General features: G+C 51.6%; 2 protein-coding genes across 4 annotated transcripts in view; one reads left to right on the top strand and one right to left on the bottom strand.

Annotated features, from left to right (window-relative positions):
* The window catches only part of LOC149362604 (KH domain-containing protein akap-1-like), a 96293-nt gene extending 88666 nt beyond the window's left edge, over positions 1 to 7627 (bottom strand). For both annotated transcript variants that reach the window (XM_089573121.1, XM_089573126.1), the window contains exon 1: positions 7455 to 7627. The gene's annotated coding sequence lies outside the window, so the exon portion shown is untranslated. The remainder of the gene's footprint in view (positions 1 to 7454) is intronic.
* Positions 7628 to 8055: 428 nt separating this feature from the next.
* Atg1 (serine/threonine-protein kinase unc-51-like protein Atg1) overlaps positions 8056 to 26714 on the top strand; it is a 167126-nt gene continuing 148467 nt past the window's right edge. For both annotated transcript variants that reach the window (XM_089573116.1, XM_089573115.1), the window contains exon 1: positions 8056 to 8637. In XM_089573116.1, coding sequence (XP_089429242.1) covers positions 8548 to 8637 — 90 coding nt within the window. In that variant the 5' untranslated portion in view covers positions 8056 to 8547. The remainder of the gene's footprint in view (positions 8638 to 26714) is intronic.

Below are 26714 nucleotides of genomic sequence, written 5' to 3'. Positions count from 1 at the left end.
AGTGTCCCGCTCAGTGTTCTTCCTTGCTGGGCAGCCCTCCAACAGCTGAAGACACGCCAGTCGTTCAATGCTCTATATGCCTCAACAAACCTCCTGAACTCGCAAAACCCCTTGACATTTCATTTATCTTGTCACAAGACTTGAGCAGTAGAGCTGGACTAGACCAACTGGTCAGTGAATTTGCATTACGATACGAGACCATTTTTGCAAAGCAATGTTTTTGAATAAAATTTTTCAAATTCTGTTCTGTCAAAACGCCAATTCATTCCTTAATGAACTAAAACAAAAATTATGTTTATAGTTAATTGTTACAAAGATCCAGCCTAAGCTGTAACCCCCCAACGCATCTTGCGAAAGCGAAACTAAAAGTATTGCAGCGAAATAAAAACCAAACTTTTATATTATTACTTCTTGTCATTTTTCATTCAGACTTATAATAAGTATTTTTTATTGTCTATTTTTTGTTTGTATTTAATGACTAAATGCTCATTAAAGCGATGCAAGATGTTTGGAAAACATTGGGCGGTCGTGTCAGGATACCAACAGCTTGTTAGTACCATGACATGTGTCATGGTAGTAACTACGTTAAGACGCTTTGATGAACACTAGGATCAGATCTGGTCCACCCACAGAGAAAGCTTCGATGATAGGTGACCAACAGCATGCCTGGAAATATTCATTTCAGTATACTGATGCCACAAAAAAAAAAGAAGTGAGCTGCCACATGAGAAAAATCAAGAAAACAGAAGACTTGGAAAGAGACAAGATAAAACATTGTGGATTTAAACTGTTCTGGATTAACAGCAGTTGCAGTTATTCCTAACCTTCCTTCTTGTTTTTCTCTAAACTCAATTTTTTGCCATTCGTTCTCACTTAAAAAACCTTAACATTATCCCTGTAGAACTTTTATCCAAACGCTGAACACTTATTTCTTAAAGGTGCCCTGCGACGTTGAATAAGCATGAGGTCCTTATTCTTTGTATGCAAAGTAAGCAACATTGTGAGTCCTGAACGTGCAACGAAATCGCTGAAATAATATTTAATATCTTAATCTTCGCCAGAAATGCTTGTTTCGAGCAGATGGTGTCGCAACGCGGCGGCCATTTGTGGCAGCGGAAATGAGGTGGCATCCAGATTGGGCACCGCCTTTCTCATTGGTTGGGCGTCCAGTTTGCATATTGTTCCTTTATATTCGCGAAATGGATCCAAAATATTAAGTCTCTGAGTACTGAAAGCTTTTCGCATGCCACAAAAACTGCCACCAAGACGGCAGTGAAAAAAAAAAGAAGAAAAAAGCCAGTCGACACACCTTGCCCAAAATTGTAATCGGAAAGCCCGGACAGGAGACGGGAGGCGAGTTTGGGGGGAGGGTGGGGGGGGGTATTGCCGACGGACTAAAAAAGAAACACCGGGGAGCTTGTGCGCTAGGTGCGGTTCTGACTGGTAGCGCCCAATCTCGGTACTGGGTGAGTGAAATGGGCGAGTGAAATGCGTTTTCGACTGAGCTTCTCATTTTTGAATTTTCAAAGTGTAATAGCTTTCGTTTGCATGCTCCCATTTCAATAATTCTTTTTGCCCTGCTCTCTGGAACACATGATGAATCTATTTAATGATATTAACCGGTACTGAGGAAATCATCACAGTGCCACTTCAAGGTATCTAAGCTATACAATGAACTGCAATAAATAAAATCATGCAATTAGCTTCTTCACTGTTGCATTTCTTCTCAAAAGATCCCTATATGAAATCGATGCTTTTGGTCATTCATAATGGCAATCGACGAAATCTTAATTATGTGGGTTCACTGCACAGATCCTGTCTTTATGTGCCGCTGCGGGGCTTCAGTAGTCATGCTTGGCCACTGACCCGAAAGATGCAGGTTCAATCCCAGATGTGGCGGTCGTAATTCGATGGAGGCAAAATTCTTGAGGTCCCTCTACTGTGTGATGCTAGTGCATGCTAAAGAACCCCAGATAGTTGAAATTATCCGGAGCCCTCCACTGTGGTATCCCTCATAGCTTGAGTCGCTTTGGGACATTAAACAAACAAACAGATCCTGCCTTTATGTGTCTAACCCTTTCAGGCGCTTTGTACACAATTGCATAAACGGCAAATTTACAGCTTTTTCTGAGATACTGGAGCACTTGAAAGTGATTTCATTACTTTAGTCAAATTGAGCACCCTTCTTGTAGCAAATAAGTTGCTTTTTTGTACCATGTACCGAATGCAGTAAGTAATATTTCACATAAGAGTGAGCTAGGTGGCACTTCGTCCGCCGTTTTTGTGCAGACAGATTTTGCCGCGAGTGAAAGCACGATTGTTTTTGTTCAATTTAGAGCATAATGTGAGTCTTCGAAACACAGTGATTCCATGATCCCTAGGGTGTTTACCTGACACACGAGAACGTTTCGATGTTACTATTTCTGACAAATCCGACACTTTGTATGGAATTCTCCAGATCGTTGTAAAAACTTACCTGCTGGTCTTTCACGTTCGAAAACTTACAAACTCCCTTTCTATTTATGCGGACGACATAACAGTGTGGACGACAAAAGGATCGACGGGAAACAAGCAAGACATACTGCGAAGAGCGGTGGATGAGATCAGTCAATTTGCTTTATTTAGCGGGATGCAGTGCTCCCCAGAAAAATCAGAATTTATTAGACTTCACAAAAACAAAGAGGACACGGGAACGATAGAATTAGAGATAGACGGACAACCAGTAAGAAGGACAACTAAGCTTCCATCTTGGGAATGTGGCTGCAGGAGAAAGGCGAACGGGACCATACCATCCAGCTCATGGAACACTCAACAAAACAGTATGCAGGAAGCTAAGCCGGATTACGAACAAGTGAAAAGGGGTGAAGGAGCGAGATGCGTTATGGATCACTTCTGCGCTCATCATACCGAGGATGACGTACACGCTTCCGTACCTACAACCTAACAAAAGGGAAAAGAACAAAAGGGAAACATGCATCAGAAAGGTGTATAAGCAAGCCTTAGGCGTCATGACCTGCGCCTCGACAGAGAAACTGATGAGCATGGGGGTGTACGGCACCTATGAGGACCGCAGCGAAACCATGCTCAGATTTCAACTGGAAAGACTCAAAAGAACGGCCGCTGGCCGCGCACCACTGGTAAAGCTAGGATACCTGGCAGAAGACAAGGGCGAAGACAAGACAGACATTGACAGCCAAATTAGGAGCACTTTCTTGGTTAAACCAGTGCCCAGAAACATGGACCCGAAGAACCACGAAGGAAGACGGGTGGCCGTGAGATCATTGGAGTTGGACAGGTTCCTAAAGAAGAAACAGATGGTTTTGTATGTTGACGGGTCCAAGTACAGAACGGAGGAAAACCCTAGGGCGGTAGCAGTAGTGAACGCCAAAGGGAAGATAATTACTGGTGCATCAGTGCACACAAAGACAACACAAGCAGCGGAAGAGATCGCCATAGCTCTAGTCCTGACTGAAGCCAATCGGCAGGGACTGAGTTACTGGATAGCAACGGATTCTCAAGCTGCAGCGAGGGCATACAGAGATGGAAGGATAGGCCGAAAAGCCGAGAGGATCCTCTTCGAACAAAAACAACACAGACATGGATCAAACAACACAAACATTCAACACACCATCATTTGGGTCCCTGACACTAAGGATGAGGGAAATCTCATGGTAGACACCGTCGTCCGAGGGTTCACGAACCGAGGGCGGGTTTGCCGGTCGCACCCTTCAGCAAGCCAGAATCTTACGGGGAGGCAATGAAGGCGTTGTCGGGAGCGTGCAAGAAGTACTCGGCTCCGGCGGATATCCTCAACAGAGAGCAGGCCACAACGCTCAGACGACTACAAACAGACACCTACCCAAGCAGAGCCATGTATCATAAAATGTGGCCGAACAGATATAAGAGTGCGTGTGGTGTGGGGGCTACACTACAACGTACCACGCCACCTGGGGCTATGAAAAAAGCCCTTTATTACCAAAGATAGATATAGCCCTAGTCTAGAGCAGTGGGAGGCCCTCCTGACTGACTCCGACCCGAGCACACAGCTTATGCTGGTGACGAGGGCCAAGGCAGCGGCGGAGGCCAACAGGATCCTGGAATAGGGAAGACCGATCACTGAAGCTCTACATCTATCTATCCCCCACCCCCTAACTGTTCCTTTTGCAACAATAAATGGTTTTACTACTACTACTTGAGGCCTGAATATACTACTTAGGTGAAAAAATAATTGATTTCAGTCAAAACAAAAAATGGCGCCTGAAAGGGCTAACAGCAGAAGCAATGGACTATTAATGGTTTGGTTAATGTGGTTTAACGTCCCAAAGCGATTCAGGCTATAAGGGACGCCATAGTGGCAGGCTCGGAATAATATCGGCCACCTGGTATTCTTTAACATGCCTTGACATCGCACAGTACAGGGGCCTCTAGCGTTTTACCTTCATCGAAATGCAACCATGGCCGGGATCGAACCTGCGTCTTCTGGGCCAGCAGCCGAGCATCATAATCACTGAGCCACTGGGGCGGCAGACTAAATTAAAGTTGTGATAGCTGGCACGAGATGTACGGTAAGTACATGTTTTAAATTTTTTTTTCTGTTTTGATATTTTGTTTACGATAAACCAATGGTAGACACCTAATCTTATGGTAGACACCTAATCTGCTATTAGAAAGGTTTTCAGGAAAAGTGGCCTCATTTAAACATCGCAAGACTCAGCTTCCGACAGCAGCCTGTTCATATGCAGTGATCCCTGGCATCCTTTTGATGCGATGAAACGCTGACCGCCACAACGTCAAGAGTTCAAAGAGTTGAGTGACCAGATCCTTTCTGGAGAAGGAAGAGCTTCGCTTGTTTCCCTAAGGAGCCTTATTAACGAGGCTCCATCTTGATTAGCACAGCGTCACTGGTGCACGGAGTTGTTCTCCAAGACTAAGCTGCATCCCAGACCTAGTTACTAAAGCTCTGGAATTAGGTTACCGTGAATAAACGGCTGACCAGCATATAATAGCACCACACGATCACGAATATGCATGGGCCAGTACTGTTCCGTCCAAATGCCTCAAACAGTGAACCTCAGCAGTACATTTTACATGCTAGCGTCAATCTTGTGCACCCATTCCTCTCTGACCGTTTCCGCAAACACTACACGATTATTTCTTGCAGCTAGCATTAAACTCAACTCTAGACACATGACGCAGTAAGTAAAACAATACGGGCTCATGCACAGAGGATGCAAAAAGCCAGCAGAAATATAATAATAATAATAAATAATAATGCCCCTGTCCTGTAATCAACCAACCGCCAAAGACACTGATGGAGTATCAATGAATGGCATCTCTGGAAAGTAGACATGTTTTCTAATGCATCGGCTTTAAATAGAGCAGACTATGAAAAAGTTGGTTGCGTGGAGAGTCCTTGAAGCCATCCTCATTTTCCTCGGCCGCTGAACCATACGATGCTTGAAAAAGAATGCACCTACAAATGCATCAACCATTATTCAGACATTCCTGTTATCTAATGACTTTTCCTCATTGCCTTGATTTACAGGAAACATTTTACAGAGAAGAGTTTGTGGCACATCAGTCAAAACATGCAAAGCACCCCTTTCACTATTTCGAATGCTTATATCCTTAAACTTCAAGCAATGGTGCCCTAAATTCTATAAATGTGGGCTTTCTAATCGTCTATACTATACTAGTATGAAAGATAAGAAGTATGTACTTACTCTGGTACATATTTGCTGAGGAATAATTTGTAAATACAAGGTTTTTATTTTCATTCATTCACCAGTCCCACATCTCTGGTCATGTCGACAGGCTCCCAATTTGGAATCACTACAATGTCTACATAGAAGATTTCAGTCTATGGCCTACCGAAAACTGCGGCCTTGCCTCAATAAAAATAATTTGTGGAGAACTAACATATCAATCCTGTTTTTAAATTAACCTCGTATCATGGAATTAGTTCTCATTAAAAACACAATGAAAAACACTGATCACGGTTTCAAAGCCCACGGAAGTATGCGAAACCAAGGAACAAGTTTCTTCGGAACGGTGAAAACGAAGTCATCAGCCAAGTGGATATAAAATCGCAATCTTACAGTCAATCCAACACAAAAACCCGATAGCCAGCGGCAGGCAGATCAGCACACCAACACAAATTCCTGAAAGCGAGCAAAAAAAAAAAAAAAGCACGTACAGGAAGTGTAAAACTCGTTCAGGACGGAACACGTGCTTCTTATCAGGACGCTGGGTTTACCGCGACCGGCACGAATGATTTGAACGAGCTGCTCACACGGCTACTTCGCAATAGTTACGTAACAAGCCTTCATATCAGGTTCTTTACCGTTACTCTTGCCCCCGAAGTCGCCGCGGCCGGCACCAGGAAGGCGGACGAATGACCTCCGGCACGGGAAGGGCAAGCGGGCTACGGTCACCCAGGTCGCGACAAAAGAACGGACGGAAACGACGACCGGCGAGCAAAAGAAGCCGAACGCGCCGTGCGGAGTCATTTTCCGGAAGCTGGACGCTCAATGAACGCACGCAGCCCCAACGTGGGCGATCGCTCCAGATGTTGACACAGCGGTCCGTCGCATGTGCGGGCATTCGGTAGATGGGTGCCCGCTACACGGTGCAAGGACAACGGGCAATCGGCTTTTCCGAGGCCTCGCCGGCCAACCCCGCTCGCGAACGCGGAACGCTGCGGCTACCGGACCGTGCTGGACGCGGTGGACGACGCGGGTACAAAAACGCAGCGGGGAAAAAAAGAACCACTGCGACGCTGCGGCTATTTATAGCCGACCGCGAGCGTTTAAGATCGCCGGGAAGGGTAGCACGCCGATGGAAGCGAAGAGGCAGCAGGGACGAAGACGGTACGAGAGCCAACAGCGGCGGAAAAAAACCCCCCGGCAGAAACGCTGTCCGACCGAAACTTGCTCGAGCATGTCCGCAGATGACAGCGCACGCGACGCGAAACTACTGCATAGCAGTGCGGCTCGGCGGCATATTCGCCCCCCATACAGCTCCCGCTGACCCGAAAAATCGGGCCAAGCTCGACGGAAACGCCGACCTGCGCGCGCCTGTCACATGCAAAGCGGGCCGCTGCAAGCACAAAGGTGAAACTTACCGGCCCATATGATTCAGCTGGTGGGGGGCAGCGCGTAGTCGCCACGCGACGGCCGCGAGCTCGGGACTCCGATTGTCAACATTGCGGGGCGAATGCGGCAGGCCTAGCGCGGGGCCGCATGCACCGCAACACAGTCGAACTGGGTCGGTCACGCGAGTGCCGCCCCGCAAGCGGCCTGCCAAGGCACCGATCGGGACCTTTCCGGCTCCGTAAGAGTGCCGAGCGGCGAGCGAGCACAACGGATGGTCAGGCTTAGCCGGACCAAAACACAATATGGTGGCCTTTTCGTTGCGCCGGACTCGACGCAGACGCTGCCTGGACGGCTACTTACCAACACGGGAAGGAAAGGATGACGCTGGGCCGCAACAACGACGACAGGCGAGGTATCTCCAGGTGTCTCGGGGCTCTTAGTGATGCCTTAGCACGCCGATGTGCCTGCAGATCTTTCCCCACGTGGCTAGCAACTCTGTCGCCATGAGAAAATGTTTCGTCTCGCGGATTCTCGCTGCCGACGGGAACACATGTTTTGGCGCAAGAACACAGTTCTCTTTTTTTTAGGCAAAATGATAGTTTAAAATATTTTAAAATAAGCAATGTAACCTTAATATAGTTAACATTCAAGCACGGAGAAGAAGTATTCTTTTGCTCTCAATTGACATTTCTGTGGTCCTAAAAGACATGTTATCTTTGTTGTTGTTTCTAAGCGCAAAAACAAGGACGCTAAGAAACCGTTATATAAAACATTTTATTATATTAATTAAAACAAATTTGTTTATTATATCAATAATTGTACGTGGTTGCGCACTACGTGCTGCGTGAAACATATTTATGTTGGTACAAAAGCGCACTACATTGCGCGCGGATGACTTGCGGCGCTGCGGTCGCTCGTACAAGAAACGCTCGCAAGGCAAGTGCTGCAAATGGATGCAAGAGTGTGCTGCGGTCGTGTGCTTTTCGCGCAGTGATGTGAATCATGGCTGCTCAGTCGGAGCTTCGTGTGTGATCGCGGTGGTCGACAGTGTTTCCTGTGTTGTCGCAAGGTGTTGTGCGGGCCCCCGATCGCTAGAAAAAAACTGCACCGTCTTCTTCCGTCACTCCGTGCGATATATAATATCGTCTGTGGATTAAATGAATGAATAAGAAAGCGAGCGAGGAGGGCGCGTTACGTGATCACCATTGTCACAGCCGAGAGCACTCAGTGCGTTGTGCCTCCTATTTCGTGGAACTGCGAGTCGCTATGGTGCCGTCGTAGCGCCGAGCGACCACGATTGATGCGGCAGCAACGATGGGCCTCGGATACGCGAGCGTCGGCTGCTGCTCTAGGCCTAACAAAGCTCTCTGCGTGGGACAAAGGCGTACTCCTCTGACAGCTGACTGCCAGCAGCACCGAGCCTGACGCGTTGGGACGCGTCCAGCCTCAAACCATGGAGACGGTCGGAGAATACGAGTACAACACCAAGGATTTGATCGGCCACGGCGCCTTCGCGGTCGTCTACAAGGGCCGCTACAAGGCGGTAAGCACCTACACTGTTCCCGCACGAAGCAGCGCGCCGTGCCGCTTATTGACGTCTGCTTTCGGCGATGCGCGGCCGGCCCTTTAACGACCTCCTCGCCCCCGATCGCGTCCCTTTAAATACTCGCTCTCAGGATGGCGTTTGTTTCCCCCGTCGCTCACAAAACTGTGCAACGAGAGCTAGGCACTAGCTCGTCCGTGCCGTTTTTGGCCACTCTTAGTACGCGCTCGGGGGGTCCCAGCGCAAGTAAACATGCACGGGCTTGCCCATTGTGTGCTGCGTTCGCTCGCTCGCGTCTGTCGCTGCCTCCGGGTTGAGCGTCCAGCGTCGGCCACTGGCCCGACACGCCAAGTGCGTCATCTCGCCTCGGCCATGTAGGATGCGCATTGCTGTTGCTGCTGCGCTGTTGTTTTCCTTCGTGCCGATGCCTGCTCCGCGCGTGAAGCAGGCGACCCGACCTCCTCGCGCCCCCCTCTCCTGCTGCTCGTGTCCGTGCTGCCTAATCTATCAGCTGATACATGCGTGATCCAGCCGGTCCACCGGCCGACCCCGATCTCCTGCTGCTCGAGTTTCGCCAGCGCTGTTGTCGTGGGCACCGTCTCTTGCCGTTCGCTGCGGCCGGATTTCGCTTCCGCGCCGTCTCGGTGGCGAGCGCTTTACGGCGCGCTTTTGCTTGATCTCCTTTGTTAGCCGGCTGCGCGCATCCGTTGCGGCTTAAAGCGATCGGCGGGGCTTCTTTTGTCTGGTTCCTATCCCGTGAGTTGCGCCGCGAGTTCGGTTTCTCCGCTCGCGGAGGTACCCGTCTTCAGATCGGTTTACCCTAGCTGTCACTTGAACCATCATTGGTGATCATAACTGGAACCAAGGCCTTCCACCGTTGCAAAAGCGCAGTCTGTCCGTCACTGTGTCATGACAGATGACTAAGCAGAAATGTGTGATGGAAGTCGCATCTGCAAATGTTTAGCGAGATAGTACTGAGTGGTGGCAGCAACACCGGTGTTAGTAGGTCCTTGTTAAAGGGCCGCGGTCGTTTCTACATTGACCCGCCCACTTGTGCGGTGACGCTTCTTACAATTCACCTTCACGATGCCAGGCCATGCTGCTTTAGGATGCCGCGGCGGCGTACTGCCATGAAAGATCAATCACTCGAGAGAGCGCAACAACTCCCCAATAAACAAACACACATGAAAAATCGGATCGTCTGGTCTCGCTCATCACCGGATGACGCGCGGGAGCCCCATCCTTGCCACATGCCGCGCCATCTGCCATGTCTGCACCTATGTGCGACGCGTTTTGTGCTGGAGCGGCGACGTAGGAGGCATTTTGAATGATTCGTTACGTTAACTTTTCTAAGGCTAACGTTCCGCGCCTTGTCCTTTGCGCGTGTTTGTCGCTTGACGAGCCTCATTTTCCTGTGTCTTTACCTAACGGAGAGCTGATCACCGTGAGCAGCAACACATTGTTATGGGAGTGTCGGTTTGGTATTTTCTTCATACTCCGCGTTATCGCTGCGCTTCGCCTGGTGCGAGGTAACTGCGAGGAGGAAAGCGGCGACAGGGATTATGGTACTTGCCCTTTCCATTTGCCTAGTTTGTTAAAAGGAAAAGAAAACAAAGTTTGGAGAGAGAGAGAGAGAACGTACTCCATGCATGTGTGTTTGTGGACGGCGAATTCGTTTTTTACTTAGCTTTGTTGTTTTTCTTACCGCGTGGTTACAGCCACGGGAAGTGGCAAGATAAGAGGAGCAGCTGTCGCGGTGGGTAATTTCACACGCCGCAGCTTCGGGCACTTTGTCAGGCGGGAAGCGTGAAACCGCTTCGGTTGTGCACGAGGTGTCGGCCGTTGACTGGGGGCGAGCTGGCCGATCAATTGCGTCGCCTCGACGTCGGTCGGGGACGCAGCCCGAGTCGTAGCCGGAGCTCCTTCTGCCCTGGTTTCGGTTCTGCTTTCACCCGGTGCGTTCGTTGGGCTAGGCCGTCGAACGTAGATTACAATGTGGATTCTTTCGATTCTCGGAACAGTCGTTGAGGGTCGGCTGTATATCACCGTGCGTAAATACATCAAAGATGACGTTTTTTTTTGTTGTTGTTGCCTTCCAGTCTGATATATTTTAATGAGTGATGTATCACCTGCTGGGAAACCCTGACAGGACTACAACCCCTGTTATGTTTGCTTGTATGTTTGTTTTATTCTTATGCATGTTCCCATCACTTTTTCGCCGTTGTAAACCAATATGTCCCCCCCCCCCCCCCCCCCCCGTTATGTAATGCCTTCGGGCCTTTAAGGAAACAATAAATGAAATAGTGAACGCTCTGGTCTCGACATTTTATTCTGCTTTGACGAACGAAAGGATAGGGAAGAGAAAACGGTACATTATGAAAAGAGAGAAAACAACGCGGGAGGCCGGCACAGCCGCGCAAAGGCGACGGCGGAAAGCCAGGATTCCCACAGGGTAAAAAAAAATCTCTGCCTCTCCCGTAAACGAGAGTAGAGTAAGCATGAAATGTTTACGGGCCTAATGTCATCTCGGTGGACACCCGAACCGCACCGTACAGGAAGGGAGGAACGCCACCACCCGTTCAGCGCAATGTCTTGCCATTTGAACGCAAGGTTTTTTTGAGGAAAGGAAATGGCGCAGTAATTCTCTGCCATCTCGGTGGACACCCGAACCGCACCGTAAAGGAAGGGAGGAACGCCACCACCCGTTCGGCGCGATGCCTTGCCCTTTGAACGCAGCGCTTCTCCCCCGGATCACGTATGACAACGAAGTGTAACGTGGCATTTATGTGCTTTTTGCACGCGTTATTAGAAATCGGAAATTATAATTCCGTGCATTATCAAACCCACAGCTCCACTGATATCTTGATAAACATTGAGAAGGACTGGCAGCAGTTATTTTTTGTCTCATTTGGAGACCAACCGGCGCTTGCATGCCGGTCGCGTAGGAGGGCTTAGAGAGTCTCGTTAAATCTCGTTAAGTCTCGTACGGTGCCCGGATGTTCTCGTTTCAGAGCCCGGATGACTGGAATTCAGTGCCCGGATGACTCGATTTCAGTGCCCGGATGACTGGAATTCAGTGCCCGGATGAGTGCATTTCAGTGCCCGGATGATGGCTCTCGGTCTCGGCGTGACGTCACCACACTGCCGACAACGGGAGCTAAAAGCATTTCATGCTTAAAATTCTCTGCCTCTCCCGTAAACGAGAGTAGAGTAAGCATGAAATGTTTACGGGCCTAATGTCATCTCGGTGGACACCCGAACCGCACCGTACAGGAAGGGAGGAACGCCACCACCCGTTCAGCGCGATGCCTTGCCATTTGACCGCAAGGTTTTTAAGCATGAAATGCTTTTAGCCCCCGTTGTCGGCAGTGTGGTGACGTCACGCCGAGACCGAGAGCCATCATCCGGGCACTGAAATCCACTCATCCGGGCACTGAAATCGAGTCATCCGGGCACTGAAATCGAGTCATCCGGGCACTGAAATCGAGTCATCCGGGCACTGAATTCCAGTCATCCGGGCTCTGAAACGAGAACATCCGGGCACCGTACGAGACTTAACGAGATTTAACGAGACTCTCTAAGCCCTCCTACGCGACCGGCATGCAAGCAACGGTTGGTCTCCAAACGAGTCACAAAAAATAACTGCTGCCAGTGCCTTCTCAATGTTTATCAAGATATCAGTCGCGCTGTGCGTTTGATAACGCACGGAATTATAATTTCCGATTTCTAATAACGCCTGCAAAAAGCACATAAATTGCATGTTGCACTTCGTTGTCGTACGTGATCCGGGGGAGAAGCGCTGCGTTCAAAGGGCAAGGCATCGTGCCGAACGGGTGGTGGCTTCCTCCCTTCCTTTACGGTGCGGTTCGGGTGTCCACCGAGATGGCAGAGAATTACTGCGCCATTTCCTTTCCTCAAAAGTAAACATTTCATGCTTACTCTGCTCTCGGTTACGGGAGAGGCAGAGATTTTTTTGAGGAAAGGAAATGGCGCAGTAATTCTCTGCCATCTCGGTGGACACCCGAACCGCACCGTAAAGGAAGGGAGGAACGCCACCACCCGTTCGGCGCGATGCCTTGCCCTTTGAACGCAGCGTTTCTCCCCCGGGCCCCTGTGCGCCTGCGCGGCTTTGCTTCGATGCGCGAAGCCCCTAAGAGATCACGTATGACAACGAAGTGTAACGTGGCATTTATGTGCTTTTTGCACGCGTTATTAGAAATCGGAAATTATAATTCCGTGCATTATCAAACCCACAGCTCCACTGATATCTTGATAAACATTGAGAAGGCACTGGCAGCAGTTATTTTTTGTCTCGTTTGGAGACCAACCGGCGCTTGCATGCCGGTCGCGTAGGAGGGCTTAGAGAGTCTCGTTAAATCTCGTTAAGTCTCGTACGGTGCCCGGATGTTCTCGTTTCAGAGCCCGGATGACTGGAATTCAGTGCCCGGATGAGTGGATTTCAGTGCCCGGATGACTGGAATTCAGTGCCCGGATGACTGGAATTCAGTGCCCGGATGACTGGGTTTCAGTACCCGGATGACTGGATTTCAGTGCCCGGATGACTGGATTTCAGTGCCCGGATGAGTGGATTTCAGTGCCCGGATGATGGCTCTCGGTCTCGGCGTGACGTCACCACACTGCCGACAACGGGGGCTAAAAGCATTTCATGCTTAAAAAAGAACATGTCGGCTTTCCCTCACAGTGGGGTGAGGGGCTTGCCGGGCAATACAGGGTGATTCATGGGGTTGCTAAACGACAATCTTCTCTAGTTTGAAAGGTCGGTATATTGCGTAATGCAGCGCTCCATTTCGCGGTTGTGGCATGCGGGTACGCGAAGGACTCGGCAGGGAGACGACGAAGGTCTCTAGTGGCTCTAGACAGGATCGGCAGAATCCGCATGCCCCAGCGTTTCCTGGACAGCGCGCGTCCGCGTTGTGTTTACTCCGCTGTACCGCAATAGGCGGGGAAGGTCATTGCGCGCGGCTCAGTACGTCGAAGCATGCGAGCGCGTCACCTCGGCCCAGGAATCCTGTCGTCTGCGACGGCAGCGTTCACGGCCGGGTGGCCGTAATTTCAGAGCGGGCTGTCCAGTGAGGAACCCTTCCACCAGTTCAGTCATTCAAAAAGCGTGGATGCGCGCCAAGTAAAGCGCGTGCCAGCAGCCTTCGAGGCAGTCAGGGTGTTCTGCGGGGTTTGTCTACCTTTGGTCATTCGCGTGGAGTGAGAAAGGAAAAAAAATAGAAAAAAAAACTATTCGTCACGCTCTCGTGCGAAAGGGCGACAGCGGCAATTAACCTAGACCAAGCCGCCTCGATTGCTCGCACTCGTTGCCTGACATGTGAACGCGACAGTGGTTCAGTTCAGCCGGTCACAAGGTAAGGATGTAACCCCAGAGTGGTGACGTCATCGGGCTGTTAATGGTTGCAGCCGACGCCGTCACTCCCGCAGCTCTTCAGGGTTACAGCTCTCGCTGTATGAATCCCGCGCGCCGTTACCTAAGGTGGTGCCGCCTCGTCGTTCGTTGTGCTTCACTGCACAGAACTGTTGCCCCGAGAGGAGTGGCAGCTCTTTTCCGTAGACGCTGTCGAGGCCGCGCTGGTCTGGGACGGCGTGGCTAAAGAAGTCCGCGCGTGATGCAATTATGGCCGCTCTCCGTCGGAGTTTTTCGTCATGCCGTGCGCCCCTTTTCTTCGAGCCAGTTTCACACCAGGTTTTGGTTCAGCCTTATCTGGCTTTGTTAGCATGCTTTTCGTTGCCTTGCGAGATGGTGACCCAGTTTTCTCGGCAAAGCATTTCATGTACGAGGCTGATAGGAATCCCCTTATCTAGGACCGGTGTGAACTGAAGCCCCTCAGGGGCTTTAGTGTGAACCACCATGTTATCGACTGACAGGCTGAAGACAAATGGGGAATAACACAGTATCATCGAATGGTGCTGAAGAATAGTACACATTATGGCCTTATTTTTACCAGAGAGCACAGTCCATTCGCCAGACGTCTACAGGCACATCACGCTGAACTTTCTCGTTTGGCACTACGTTGGTGCTGCCCCGCAGTGTGGAGCGGCGCGTTCTAGGCTTCTAGCATTGGCTGAGGCAAATCTTCGCGCGGCTGAGGGTGTCTTGAGCGGCTCCTGTTGTTCTATCGTGCCTTATTCAAACTTGAACACCCGTGAGTGTTGCTGCTCGAGCGTGTAGCTAGACAGCGTGGTGTAGTGGCGGAGCATTGCTGTTCGTCTCACTAGAGTTACTCCAGCAACCAAGTTATTAGGGAAAGCGGAAGCTCTTGCTTGTAGGAGGAATACTTGGCAAAGTAATGTTGAACCTCGTTATAGCTAATCTGAAGGGGCCAGGTAATTATTTCGTTATAGCCGTAGCTTCGTTATAGCCCGTGTTGACAGAGCTTACAAGGGGAATCGTCTTCCTTCGTTATATCCATCATTTCGTTATAACTAGGTTCGACTGTAGTTGGAGCGGGTGCAGGCTCAATCCGCGTATCTTTCGCTGCCGACCTTGCTTTATTCTATCCAAAGTACTGTTGCAGCGAATGACACAACTTTTTAGTATTGCGTTGACTGGACCAAGACATATCTCGATGAGTTACAAAGAAAATACTCGGCTTTGTGGATGTGTGGCGCCATCTGTTGAAAACTGCAGAAATCACAGCGCTCCATTTTATGCAGTTAGCGAAAACTTCTCATAAAATTGCGTGTTTTTGATACAAAAGTATCTCTTAATTGAATATGTGCACGTGGGTGACATCAAATGCCGGAAATCACGAGAAATGTAGGTGCACCAGTGGGCTTCCAACAGCAGTGTAGTGCCAAATGATGTGGAGATGTCGGCTTCTCCACAATGCATGGATGTTTTCGAACTGTGTGAATGCGTTTGACCAAGAGGCACGAGCGGTGCAACGAAAAGAAAAGCGAAACTCTGGCTTTGGCTTCTTAATAGATGGTTTCCCGTTCCAATTCGGCCCCTTCACTCTTATTTACATGTTACTTTGCATATTTTGCTTCGGGCCGTCAGAAGAGTGTCACGCCTGCCCCGTTGTGCTCAGTGGCAGGAAGCGGGACCTTTTTTTTTTAATTCCTCTATACTATTTTTCCTGTTTGGGTGCGAAGGCATCCGTGCATCCCAGTTTCTGTGTCGGAGTTCCGTGTTTTTTATATGCGTACTCTCAGCTGCACTCACCGCCCTCCTTCTCAGCAACTGCCGTGTCCAGTTCGCCCCCCTCCGCGGGCGTCGCCTTGACGGCCTAATGGCCCGCGGCGCCCTCTCGATGACTCCTTAACGCGAAGTGGATTGTCTTTCGGGCGGCAGTCGAGTGTGACCACGGCGTCCCGGCAGCCAGTTAGCGCGGCGCGCAATCGAGGTAGCCGAGGTTGTCGGGTGGAGAGGCCTAACTGCCGTCGTTTGTGTCCTGGACATGGCGCCCAGCGGAGCGGATCGTGTTAGTCACCGTCGGCAGCCTCTGCATCGTAGTTTGGCCAACCTGGAATAGAGACGAAGAAACCGTCACACCAGGAAAGGGTTATCGGTCGGCTGGCGCGTATTAGTATCGGTTGCGAGTGTGCACTCGTGAGGAGGAGGGAACAGAGTTGCCGCACTCGGTTAATAATTACTCCCTAGTTATGTGTAGCCGCCGCGGTGGCTCCGTGGTTATGGCGCTCGGCTGCTGACCCGAAAGACGCGGGTTCGATCCCGACCGCGGCGGTCGAATTTCGATGGAGGCGAAATTCTAGAGGCCCGTGAACTGTGCGATGTCAGTGCACGTTAAAGAACCCCAGACGGTCGAAATTTCCGGAGCCCTCCACTACGGCGTCCCTCATAGCCTGAGTCGCTTTGAGACGTTATTAAACCCCCATAAACCAAACCTAATCATGTGTGGCTAGCACTGTTTATTTTTTGTTTTCTAACTAGTTTTCCTCAGAAGTCGTTCTCAAATTTAATAGAGCAATAACCAGAAAATTCGCAGTTTTGTGCAAAAAGCTTGAACCCACTCATATTGCTCGAGACTGTACGCTCAGTGTTCGCGTGGACGTAGCACGCCATGGCCAAAAAATTGGCACTGGCTCAGCTCGGCTATGCCAGGATATACGTGGCGAAAGCAGGCATGCGACACAGCTGGCGAAGCGAGCGGTGTGACGTCATACGAAACGGCGGCGAGGCTCGCGGTGTGACGTCATGTCAGATGGCGCGGCGTCCGCCAGCTGCGGCGGTTGCTAGGCAACGGCTCAAGGTCGGTCACTGTACCTCCTCGGAGTACCGCCACAGCGAAATCGCAAGTTCGTGGCCAATGTAGCTTTCGCTACAAAAGAGGATAAGTGTCTGTTGTTCGGGTTTGGAAGGTGCGTGATGCAGCTGATGCGCTACCACGCCGTCCTTACATCACCCCGCGTGTGCGAGGACGTGCTATCGTCAACGGCAAAGCGCTGTCGCCGTGGGCCCCAGGGCGCCCGTCGTTGCCTGCCGCGCGCGGTGTGCGGAAGCTCGCTATCGCGAACCGTTCCTCTCTCTTTTTCTTCCTGTCGCCCGTGCTCCAGTTAGCACTGCATCGAGGTCCCCGCAGGCGCTGGACCATTCTTTCTCTCTCTCTCTCACGCTCTGCGAAAGACTTCGTCTGTCCTGCCCTTGTTTTCTGGTAACGACTATCGCGTTTCGCGATGTGGTGCCGCTTCCCAGAGTTCAAGGAGAGAATGCGAGAAAGTTACTCGGCTGTACGGCTATGCCAGCTGCCCGTTGCTGACTTCGTCACCTTTTAGAATTTTGTGAAAAAAGAGTAAATCGTGTTATTCGCTGTTTCCTACTAATGTCGCAGGCTGTCTGATATAATACGTTCGTCTTCGGCCCCCTTGTTATGACGCCCCCTCTAGATCTGAAGCCGTTCCCTAGGTAAGGGCAAGTCGAAGTTTTGTGCACCTCGAAACTATGTGCTGTAATGGTCTCCATTTCAGTATATATTCGCTTCTTCAAATTTATCCCTGGGCGTTTTCGCTCTCAAATCACCTGTCCTAGCTTCGAAAAGCAGTTACCTGCCACGCGAGTTATTGCTCTTTCGTTATATACTTTTTTTCGTGACGTATACATCCATTCTTTCCTCTCACATGCATATTTTGCATCCTCACTATAGTATTTCCACGCACAGCTAAAACAGGATAGCGCCCTATTGTCCCCTTTTTTATAATTAGCCTCCAAGATAGCAATCTCTCTTGTCGTCAAAGCTATGTATAGACGGCGAAGGTTCGACATGTGTCAGCACCCCTCCTATGGCTGTGACAGCAAAAGATAGTCACTATCGTGGAGGCTGATGATGGAAGAGGCCACTATGGGTTGTTATATCCCGTTTTTAGCCACGCGCGCGCGCGCGCGCGCGTATGTGTGTGTGTGTGTGATAGAACAGTTCTTCCTCCTTTTATTGCGGGCAATGCAGTAAATATCTCCAGCTGTTAGCGCTTCTTTCGCGGCTAAAAGGGCTGTGATCATTTTTGTTTACTCATCCACCACGTACAGCCGACCAAATCTTTAGCTTGCTTTTTCTGCGGTCCTGCGCTTTACGACGAAGCAAACTTGCGGATAGCTCAATGTTAAGTCTGGGCTTAAATTTGATATTTTTGCAAGTTTGCTCCGTCGTAAGCTACAGGAGCACGGAAAACGCGGCCGTCACGCACGCCAGCTAAACATTTGGCCGGCTGTACTGTCACTTCCTACTTGTGGCCCGCGTTTGCGTCATTGCGTGGAGCATCTTGCACTGTTCATATTTCATACACCCACGTCGCGATGCATGTACGGACGTTGTTCTGTTTGTGTTGAGCACATTAGCATTAGAGCATTGCGCTAAAGGACGTCTTTTTTCTTTTTATTCCCATATAGGCCTATTCGTGTTCCCAGGGCGTGTTGTGGGCTCCGATTTCCGCGTGTGGGCCGATTGAAATCAGCGGAGCTTGAGAGGGGAGGGGGAAATACGCAGAAGCGGGGGCCTTGACATCGCCCCAGACCTCGTTTCTGGCTTCCATAAACAGCGCGCGGCATTTTATTGTCGCCCCCCGATCGTATCCCGAGCCTATCTGGCTGCAGCGAACAAAGGGCCCGTGGTCCCGTCCTATCTCGTGCATCTGACGGCATCACTCTCGTCGGTCGAAACTGGGTCATCGCGCCGTTCTCGCCGCCGGTTTTCCCTTTTATCGCTTATCCGCGCGGTTAAAAAAAGAAGCGCGCAACGCGAGCAAGTTGTCCGTGCTCGGATTAGGCTTCCGCGGCGTTTTTCAGCCGTTGCAGCGTCGGCGGCCGCGCCTGAAGGCTGCACACATCGCGTTTGCGAGCGCGTCGGGACTTCGGTCGTTCAGGTCGAGCGAGGGGAGAAGCCTGCGCTGTGGAGGAACAACCAACGTAATAAAAATTCAGAGGGCACTTTGGCTATCTAAAGTGCTGCAAGGCGATAGCGTTTCCTGGCCACTGTTTGTTCTTCATTTACTTTTTTATTTTTCATATTTTGTTACTATTTATTTATTGCTCCTTTACTTAATTTTATTGTCTTTTATTCTTATTTCCACATCTTATTTTTATTCTGTTCTCATTTTTGTTTATTTTCTTATTTTTATTTTTTATTTTCCTTTTCTTGACTTTACTCCTTTTATTTTATTTATGAAGCCCATGCATTCACTAGATGCGCCTTTATTCATGCTGGAACCTTGAGCCTTTTAAGCAGTGACGCCGAAAGGCGGAAAAATCTGCCGACGCGTCTGCTAACGACAGTATGAGGCATTAAAGGCTTTCGCCTTAATAAAAAAAAAGCCGTCCTCGAAGCTGCGTCTATTTCTCTCGCGGCGGCTCCCGTAATTGGCAGCGGGCTGTTGTGACCGTACTTCGGACCACGTGGGCCCGATCAAGCAGCTACCGTGAACATTCATCGAGGCCGACAACCCCGCGACGGCGGTGGGAAGTGGAATGCTTGGAATGCCCCTCCGAGCCTCAGCGGATTAGTGTAGCAGGAATGTCTAGGGCCATTGTCAGCAGTAACCCCAGCGAAATTCCTTGAGCGGAGGTGACCACTATAGCGGCGAAGGCCGGGGACGCGCCGGAGGTATTGTCCGAGCGACCACAGCAGAGGCGACGTGCCGGCGCCGGTCACACTGGCGGATAATTGAAGAATTCTGTGTCCCCGACTCGCGTTCTGGGCAATCGGCGGGGAAGCAAGTTCATTCACCTGCTGGAAGACTTCGGGAGATTCCTGGATGAGTCAGCATCTCCCCCCCCCCCCCCCCCCCCCTTCCCATCGACCCAGCTGCAAGAGAGTGGAAAAGCCCGCACCTGCCCAGCCGTGGGTGGTAACAAGAACGTCCCCTTCGGTCCATCCGATTGGACAGTGCTCGTCGACCATTATTCCCCAGCCAGGGATCTGGGGAAACCGAACGATATTTAACTCGGCCGTGAGTGTGGCCGAGAGAAGCCTGCTAGCTCCAGTCGACTACGGTTGACGAAGACGTTCCCCTTCCACTGAGATCCATTCTCAGTCCCGCTCTTGTAAATAATGTATTTAATCATGTAACCATGTAAATAGTTTTTTCCTTCACTTCCCCTACTCCCCGTCTCTGGCCCACGTTTCCTTCCTCCTTCGGCAATGCGGCGGTGATCCTGTACCCGATGCCTGGTGGGACACCCTACTAGTACGGCAAAATATATCAGGGCATAGGCGGGAGGAGTACGGGCGAACGGAATAAATGCGAAGCCCGATTGTTGCAACCACTCAGCGATCGGCACTGCAGTGGTCGCTTCATGCATGGCCTTCGATGCCGCTTTGGATAGAATGGTTATCCGGTGGTGCCCTGGTTGAAAGGGAACGCCTGCGAGGTGGGTCCGTGTCCACGGCTGCCATAAAGTCAGTGGAAAAGCTTCCAGTGACTCTAGGCTGCCATAGACTGCCGTTGCAGCCTTCCCCGCACATGTGAGCCGCGCCCTTGATGCCAAAGCATTATGTCCCGTTAGCACAAAAGCCGACCGCCGCCGTCGGCGTTAGTATACATCGATAGTATACATCGCAGATGATCGGGCGTCGCAGCTTCTGCGACGAGCTTCACAGCATGCACTCGTTTTCAGCGCCCAAACGGAAAGGTGTTTACGTGTGTGCGTTAAAAACATGCGCATTAACTTTTTAAGCCGCTTCTCGTTGTTTCGAGCGCCTGCCTACATTTTTTATAAATATCCGCTCATCAGAAGGGGGCGAGTAATTGTTCCAACGCGGTGGTCGTGCTCAAATCGGCTGCTGCCCCCGCTAGCCGCGTCACCCCGGTTAAACACAGTAGCGGCTACAGCGGCAGCTTGTCTGCCGCTGCGTAGTTTTACTGCTCCGGACAGCTGAATGCGAAAGCTGGAACGCTTTAAACGTATGCCTGCGCGAGAAGGGATCCGCGTGCTGACCTTGCGGGCAGCGCCTGTTTTTTTTTTTCTGTTTGTTTTGCCTTCCCCTCAACCGCTCAGGGCAAACCTTTTGTTTCTGTCGCTGTTGTGGAACGGAATTCCTCTTAGAGTGTTTATGAAACAGGTGTGCACCCGGGATTAGCGGCCTCGGGGGGATGACGTTTTCAAAAACAGATTAGTCGCTGCACTCGGTCAGGGAAGGATGGGCTACTGTTGAACAAACAGCTTGGTAGCGAGCGCGCTTTTGTCCGATTTCTGTTCGTTTCCCGCGGTTGCCGCCACTGTTTACTGGCATCGGGAGGAGTCGAGGAGGAAACGTGTGACCCCCCCCCCCCCCCCCCCCCCCCGCTTCTCGTTAGTTAGGCCTGTCAGTGCTGAAAAAAGAAAATAAATAAAAAGCGGGGGGGGGGGGGGGGTGCCTACCGGCGGATGTTTACTGTGCTGGCACCAACCAAAAGGAAAAAGAGAAGAAAATGGAAGGGCAAAACTACTTCGGCAGAAATTGAATTAGGAACGAAAGAAATGGCTGGCGGTTTAGAAATTGCTTAGCACGAAATATTGTGCGAACGCTCGGTGGGTCAACCAAATTTTGGGGGTGGGCAAACTTCGTTCTGGGGTTGTCCCAGGTCCGTTCCGAACTTGGGTCAAGTCAGTTTTCAAATTTTCGGGGGGTGGGCCAATTCCATCTTGAGACCCAACTAGGTCAAGCCCGAGGACACCCACATTCACTGGCAGTCAAATTCGCCAAAGTCATTGCAAGAAATGACATGAATGATGGAAGCGATTGGACAGCTGTAAGAGGCGCATATTTATGCATGTAAGCGTAAATACAAGGCTGTTCTATAGAGCAAGAGTTGAGTGCGCTTTGCAACCCAAGAACAGGTCAGAAGATATGAAGGTTGGTAATGAACGAGAGTGAAACCGAGGAAAATAAAAAGAAAATCCATTCCGCATCCGCGGTTGATAAATTATTAATGGAGTCGCGTTCTGTATATATAACGCCGTACCCCATGACCCCTCCCTCTTTTCATTCGCTCCGTGCAACGTATCCCCGTTAAATGTCCGCCGCCTCTTCCTGGACCGTGGCGTTGCCCCATTCCATCGGTAGCGCGCGTGTTTCCTTTTCGCCTTTTTCTGTCCAGGTATCGCGTCGCAGCAGCACGCGGCGTGACGTGACCGCTGTTTTGACTGCGTATACACCTTGCTCCTATTTTCGGCGAGGTTGCGCAATGCTCGGCGCTCCGACTCGGCCGCCAGTTTCGCTGGAAATGAGAGACGACGTGAGCGACGCCGCATTACTCGGAAACCGTCGCCTGCCTTCCCTCCTGTTTTGGCGAGATCCGTGAAGCGTGCTCTCAATGACACGGTTCCTCCCCCGTGCCGCTGCTGCTTCCGTTTTGAGAGAGCCCCACTGTTGTAACGTGCTCCGTAAATAAGAACTCCTGGCGGACTAGCACAGAGCGGACTGCCTGCGTCTCTTTCTGCGCTGTACTATATCCCTTCCGGGTACCCTACTATATAGCGCGCGGGACGGGGCCCGAGCCGAGTCGCCGAATCCCTTATATATATACACAAGCGTCTCTCTCCCCCCGCGTAGATGTATGCTTGCGCGTACCTCAGCCGTCGGCATGCGTGGAGGAGAAGCGGCCGGTGCATGCCCTCCCAACCGGGTTCAACGTGCCCCCTCCTGCCCCTATGAGGAAGAGGGGGAGGAGCGCGCCCGGTCTTCGCCGCATCCGGAGAGATGCGCAGGAGCTCGTGCTATGTGCGTGTGTGTACGGGCGAGCTCCCGTCGTTATCTGTGAGCCCCATGCGTATATGCGGGCCCTGCTTCGCTCCTGGTGACCTCGCGTAATCGCGCGGCATCATCTCGGAGCTCATCATTACTGCGTGATGCAGCGAACATGAGGCGTGTGCCTAGCCAGCCGTCGCCACAAACATAGCTGGCGAGTTGGTCAGTTCCTGTGCGGGGGCGAAGTCGTGCGTGTTTTGTCACTGCGACCCGACGCGGTGACCTGTCTGCGGACAGCGCCGCACATCTGGCTGTCTTGCCTGCCCCAAGGGCACGGCCCAAGGGTCACCTAAACGCCCGTCGTCTACTGTGCACTGCTCTGGAGCTTTCTCGGAGTCATTCTCTCATTGATCGTAGTCATTAATCATTCGTTGTAGTGTTCATCGTAGTCAGTTTTCGGGAGTCAATTCTTCTCGGGAGTCAATTATTCTCATCGGGAGTCGATTATTCTCCTCGGGAGTCGATTCTTCTTATCGGGAGTCGATTCTTCTTATCGGGAGTCGATTCTTCTTATCGGGAGTCGATTCTTCTCGGGAGTCTATTCTCAGGAGTCATTTCAGAGCATGTTGGGGCCGCTTTGCCGAGCCCTGCGTAACGCGGCCAATGCACGCAGTCGTATCGGCCGGTCGTGCGGCCACAAGGCGTGTCCTCTTCTTTCCTTTTTCGTTGCAAGGTGCACGCGAAGTGGTGCTCTGCCGACATAGTACGGACCGCTCGCAAATCTCCGAAGTTGCCTTCCCCGCGCAGCAAAAAGGCATTTACCATGGCAACGACGCAGGGCACGAGGAACGAGCGATTGAAAGGTGTCGCGGTTGGGACCCGTTGTTTGTTTATGCAGACCCTCTTCGACAGTACAGGACGAGGCAGTGTACAGGACGGGACGGTTCACAGAGACACTACACGACACGAGCGCTTTTTCTCCCATTGTCTTTTTGAGGTGTGTTCACATGAACGCGTACCGACTATGGCCCGGTTTCTTGAAACACCCATGCCCGCTGTTATGACGTAAGGGCAGCTCTGACGTGCTTCACCAGAGCATCATGGTATATCCGCGGAATCTGGGGTGGTGGAGCGAGCCAGTTCGCTCGCTCCGCGTACGTAGGGCGTTTACTGACGGGGAATTCGTTGGGCCGGCTGTCCGCAGTGTTGCTTTGCTGCTGCCTGTGTGACCTAATACACCCGCCAGCCGTTACGGTCCTCGACCGGCAGCGACTGCATGCCGCCCATTGGCTATTCATCGGATTATTCTGTCGATGTTTAATTCTCTCGGGACCCATCAGAGGCAACGCGTTTGCAGTGGACGTTCCGGGACTTCGTTCCCCGGACTCTGCGTGTCCAATCCCGCCACGCGTCGTCGTCGCTGCCGGCGTCTCCGTCACGGCGCTGTCACGGGACCGGTCTCTCGCTGGCCCATCCATTTGGACAGGGCCGCCGGGTGACGCGCTCCCGTAGGCAGCGCCATTCGATGGACGCGTCCATTAAAGGCGGCCCTGGTGGTGCGTGTCCCTTTACGACTTCCCGGCGCCAATGGGGCCCGCCATAAAGCGTCGAGGGGCCGCCGCTCCTTTATTACGGTCTCTCTCCCCCGGGCAACGACGGCCTGTCCGCTTTTCGACGGTTCGTGCGCGTTTAACGGGGAAAACGTTTATTTATTCATTTTTGTTTTTCAGCGTATAATGATATTGCTGGGATGAGTGAAGAACCAATGACGCGTTGTTTATACCGCGCCCGTAAAGTGCCGATTAGTCTGGTTTTGGTAGGGACGAAAACGGCCAGTCTCTTATATAGAGCACAGGTGGTTGTGCGCAGATACATCGTATTTCTCTTCATCTTGATGCCCGCGGCGACTTCGAAACGCGAACGCACTTTTCTTTTTTTTTTTTTTGTTCTTGAGGCCTAGGTGCATTCTGCATTGCCATACAGTTTCTCAATGGCGTCCGACGTCATCCGTACTCCACTGGTTGGTTGAAGTCAGAGCCGTACAATATGTCCTGTAGTGCATGTCATATTGACACATGGCCAGTTGTTGTAGTGCCTGAGCTAAGCGAATTTTCTTTTTACCATTGTCTCACTGGCATCGCTCGAAGCAAGACGTGACCGTGTGTTCTGACAACTACTTAGCCTGTTTCATATGCAAGCGAAAACGCTCGCGATTTCTGCCAGCGCGCCGCAAAAACCTTTGTCGAGTTGCCTCGGCGGATGGCTTGGCCAGAGCAACTAGGTTCCAACAAGTTTGAAAATTTTCTGTGCGCCGCTCAGTCGTTTACATGTAAAACCGCTTTTACGACCTGGACCAGTTGAAGTTCGAGTACTTCGCCACTGTCGCTTGGCGGTGCCGTCTACAGCGGCCGTGATCATACAGCCAACAGCATCGGCTGTTCGAGCGTCGCTTTCCCGCTGACAGGTAAATGCATGTACCCTTGCGGCTGACGTAAATTGACCGGGCATTCCGTTTCAACGGCACCGAGAAACAAACGAAAAGCGCTTTCTTTACTGAGTTGGCACGTGCATACTTGCAGCTGTGTTATCCCGACGGGTTCGAAGCGTGGAGCTCAGCGTGCAGTTCTGTCGCCTCCTATTCTGGGGTGCGCTGATACCCCCTGCCAAGCGCGCAGTGGACCAGTGGCTCTAGGCGGACCAATACACGGCCCTGCGGCCGGCATCGCATTGTTTCCAATCCCAGGGGGCTAGTGTCCGTCCCGCTGACCTTGGCTGGACGTCTCGGCGGGCGGCCGTGAAAAGAGCCAGGGAGGAAACACAAAGGAGGAGCCTTTCCGCCTCGCCCGGGTGGCCGGCTCCTCTTCTTCCGGCTCCCCTTGGCCCGCTTCGTGTCCCGGCCGTTGTGGTCCGGCCGCCGTTCGGCTTGAGCCGCCGCGACCGCACGCTCTCCGTGACCTTGCCGCTCGCCTTCGGTTCCGCCCTCGCCTCGGCTCCGAGTCCCGCGCGCTGCGGCGCGGCCCCGTTTCCGTTTTGCAACGCCTGTCGTACGGAAGAAGACTGGAACGTCCGAAGCTGCCCGTTAATGCCCCCCTCCTTTCCTCCCTTCTCTGTCTCTTTCCCATTTCGAGCGCCACGTGCAACCACGTTGTCGTTCGGGTACAGGCGAAGGCAGGTAGGTTCTCGTGAATAACGTCGCGGGAGCCGTTGCACAGTGAGATCTCGATGCACGTTGAAGTGCCCCACCTGGTGCAAATTTATCGGGAGCCCTCCCGTGCAGTGCCTCACAGCTTTGTTTTGGCGCGCTAAAATCTGATGAACATGAGCGCTGCTTGTAGTGACGTCATGCATGTTGATAGTTAAGCAGTATTACTACTCTCTATGTGGCTCGTTTCTGGGGTGCGTGGGGGTCAGAGCAGCGGCGGTCGATGCTTTTTGCAGCTCTCCGATGATCACATCACAGGCGTGCTGTTTAGAGGTGCAAACCAACGTCGCTATACCCGCAGCTCTTTCTCGCGCACACACGAATTTGTTGTTTTCCTGTGGGCGCCGAGAACCTGCTCGTTGACAGGCCCGGGTCGAGCCAGTGGACCGCTGGGGAGATGTAGGCCAGCGTAATATTTGGATGGTTCGCTCCGAGGTATCGCAAATGTAGTAGGCTCTGCCTCCATGTGGCGGAGCCGAAGGTCGAGCTTTCCTATAGTATTGGGCTGCTGACTACACCTCCCCAACGCCACTGGGTGGGCGTGGCACGGCTTCCTGCGGCGATTGTACGGCAAGATGTACGACCTTCAGCGATCCGTACGGCCGCGAGTGTCCGCGCACGGCTTTCTTTCTGACACGCTGATTGGGTACAAGCCGGTGGAGGCTGTCGCCTAAGCGATGGGTCTTGGAGTGCAAGTTTCGGAATGGCTCTTATTAACGGATTCCGGG

This window comes from Amblyomma mixtum, chromosome 2 (genome assembly GCF_055824585.1).
Source record: "Amblyomma mixtum isolate Tamu chromosome 2, ASM5582458v1, whole genome shotgun sequence".
Classification (NCBI taxonomy): domain Eukaryota; kingdom Metazoa; phylum Arthropoda; class Arachnida; order Ixodida; family Ixodidae; genus Amblyomma; species Amblyomma mixtum.
This window is presented reverse-complemented; position numbering and strand designations above follow the sequence as displayed.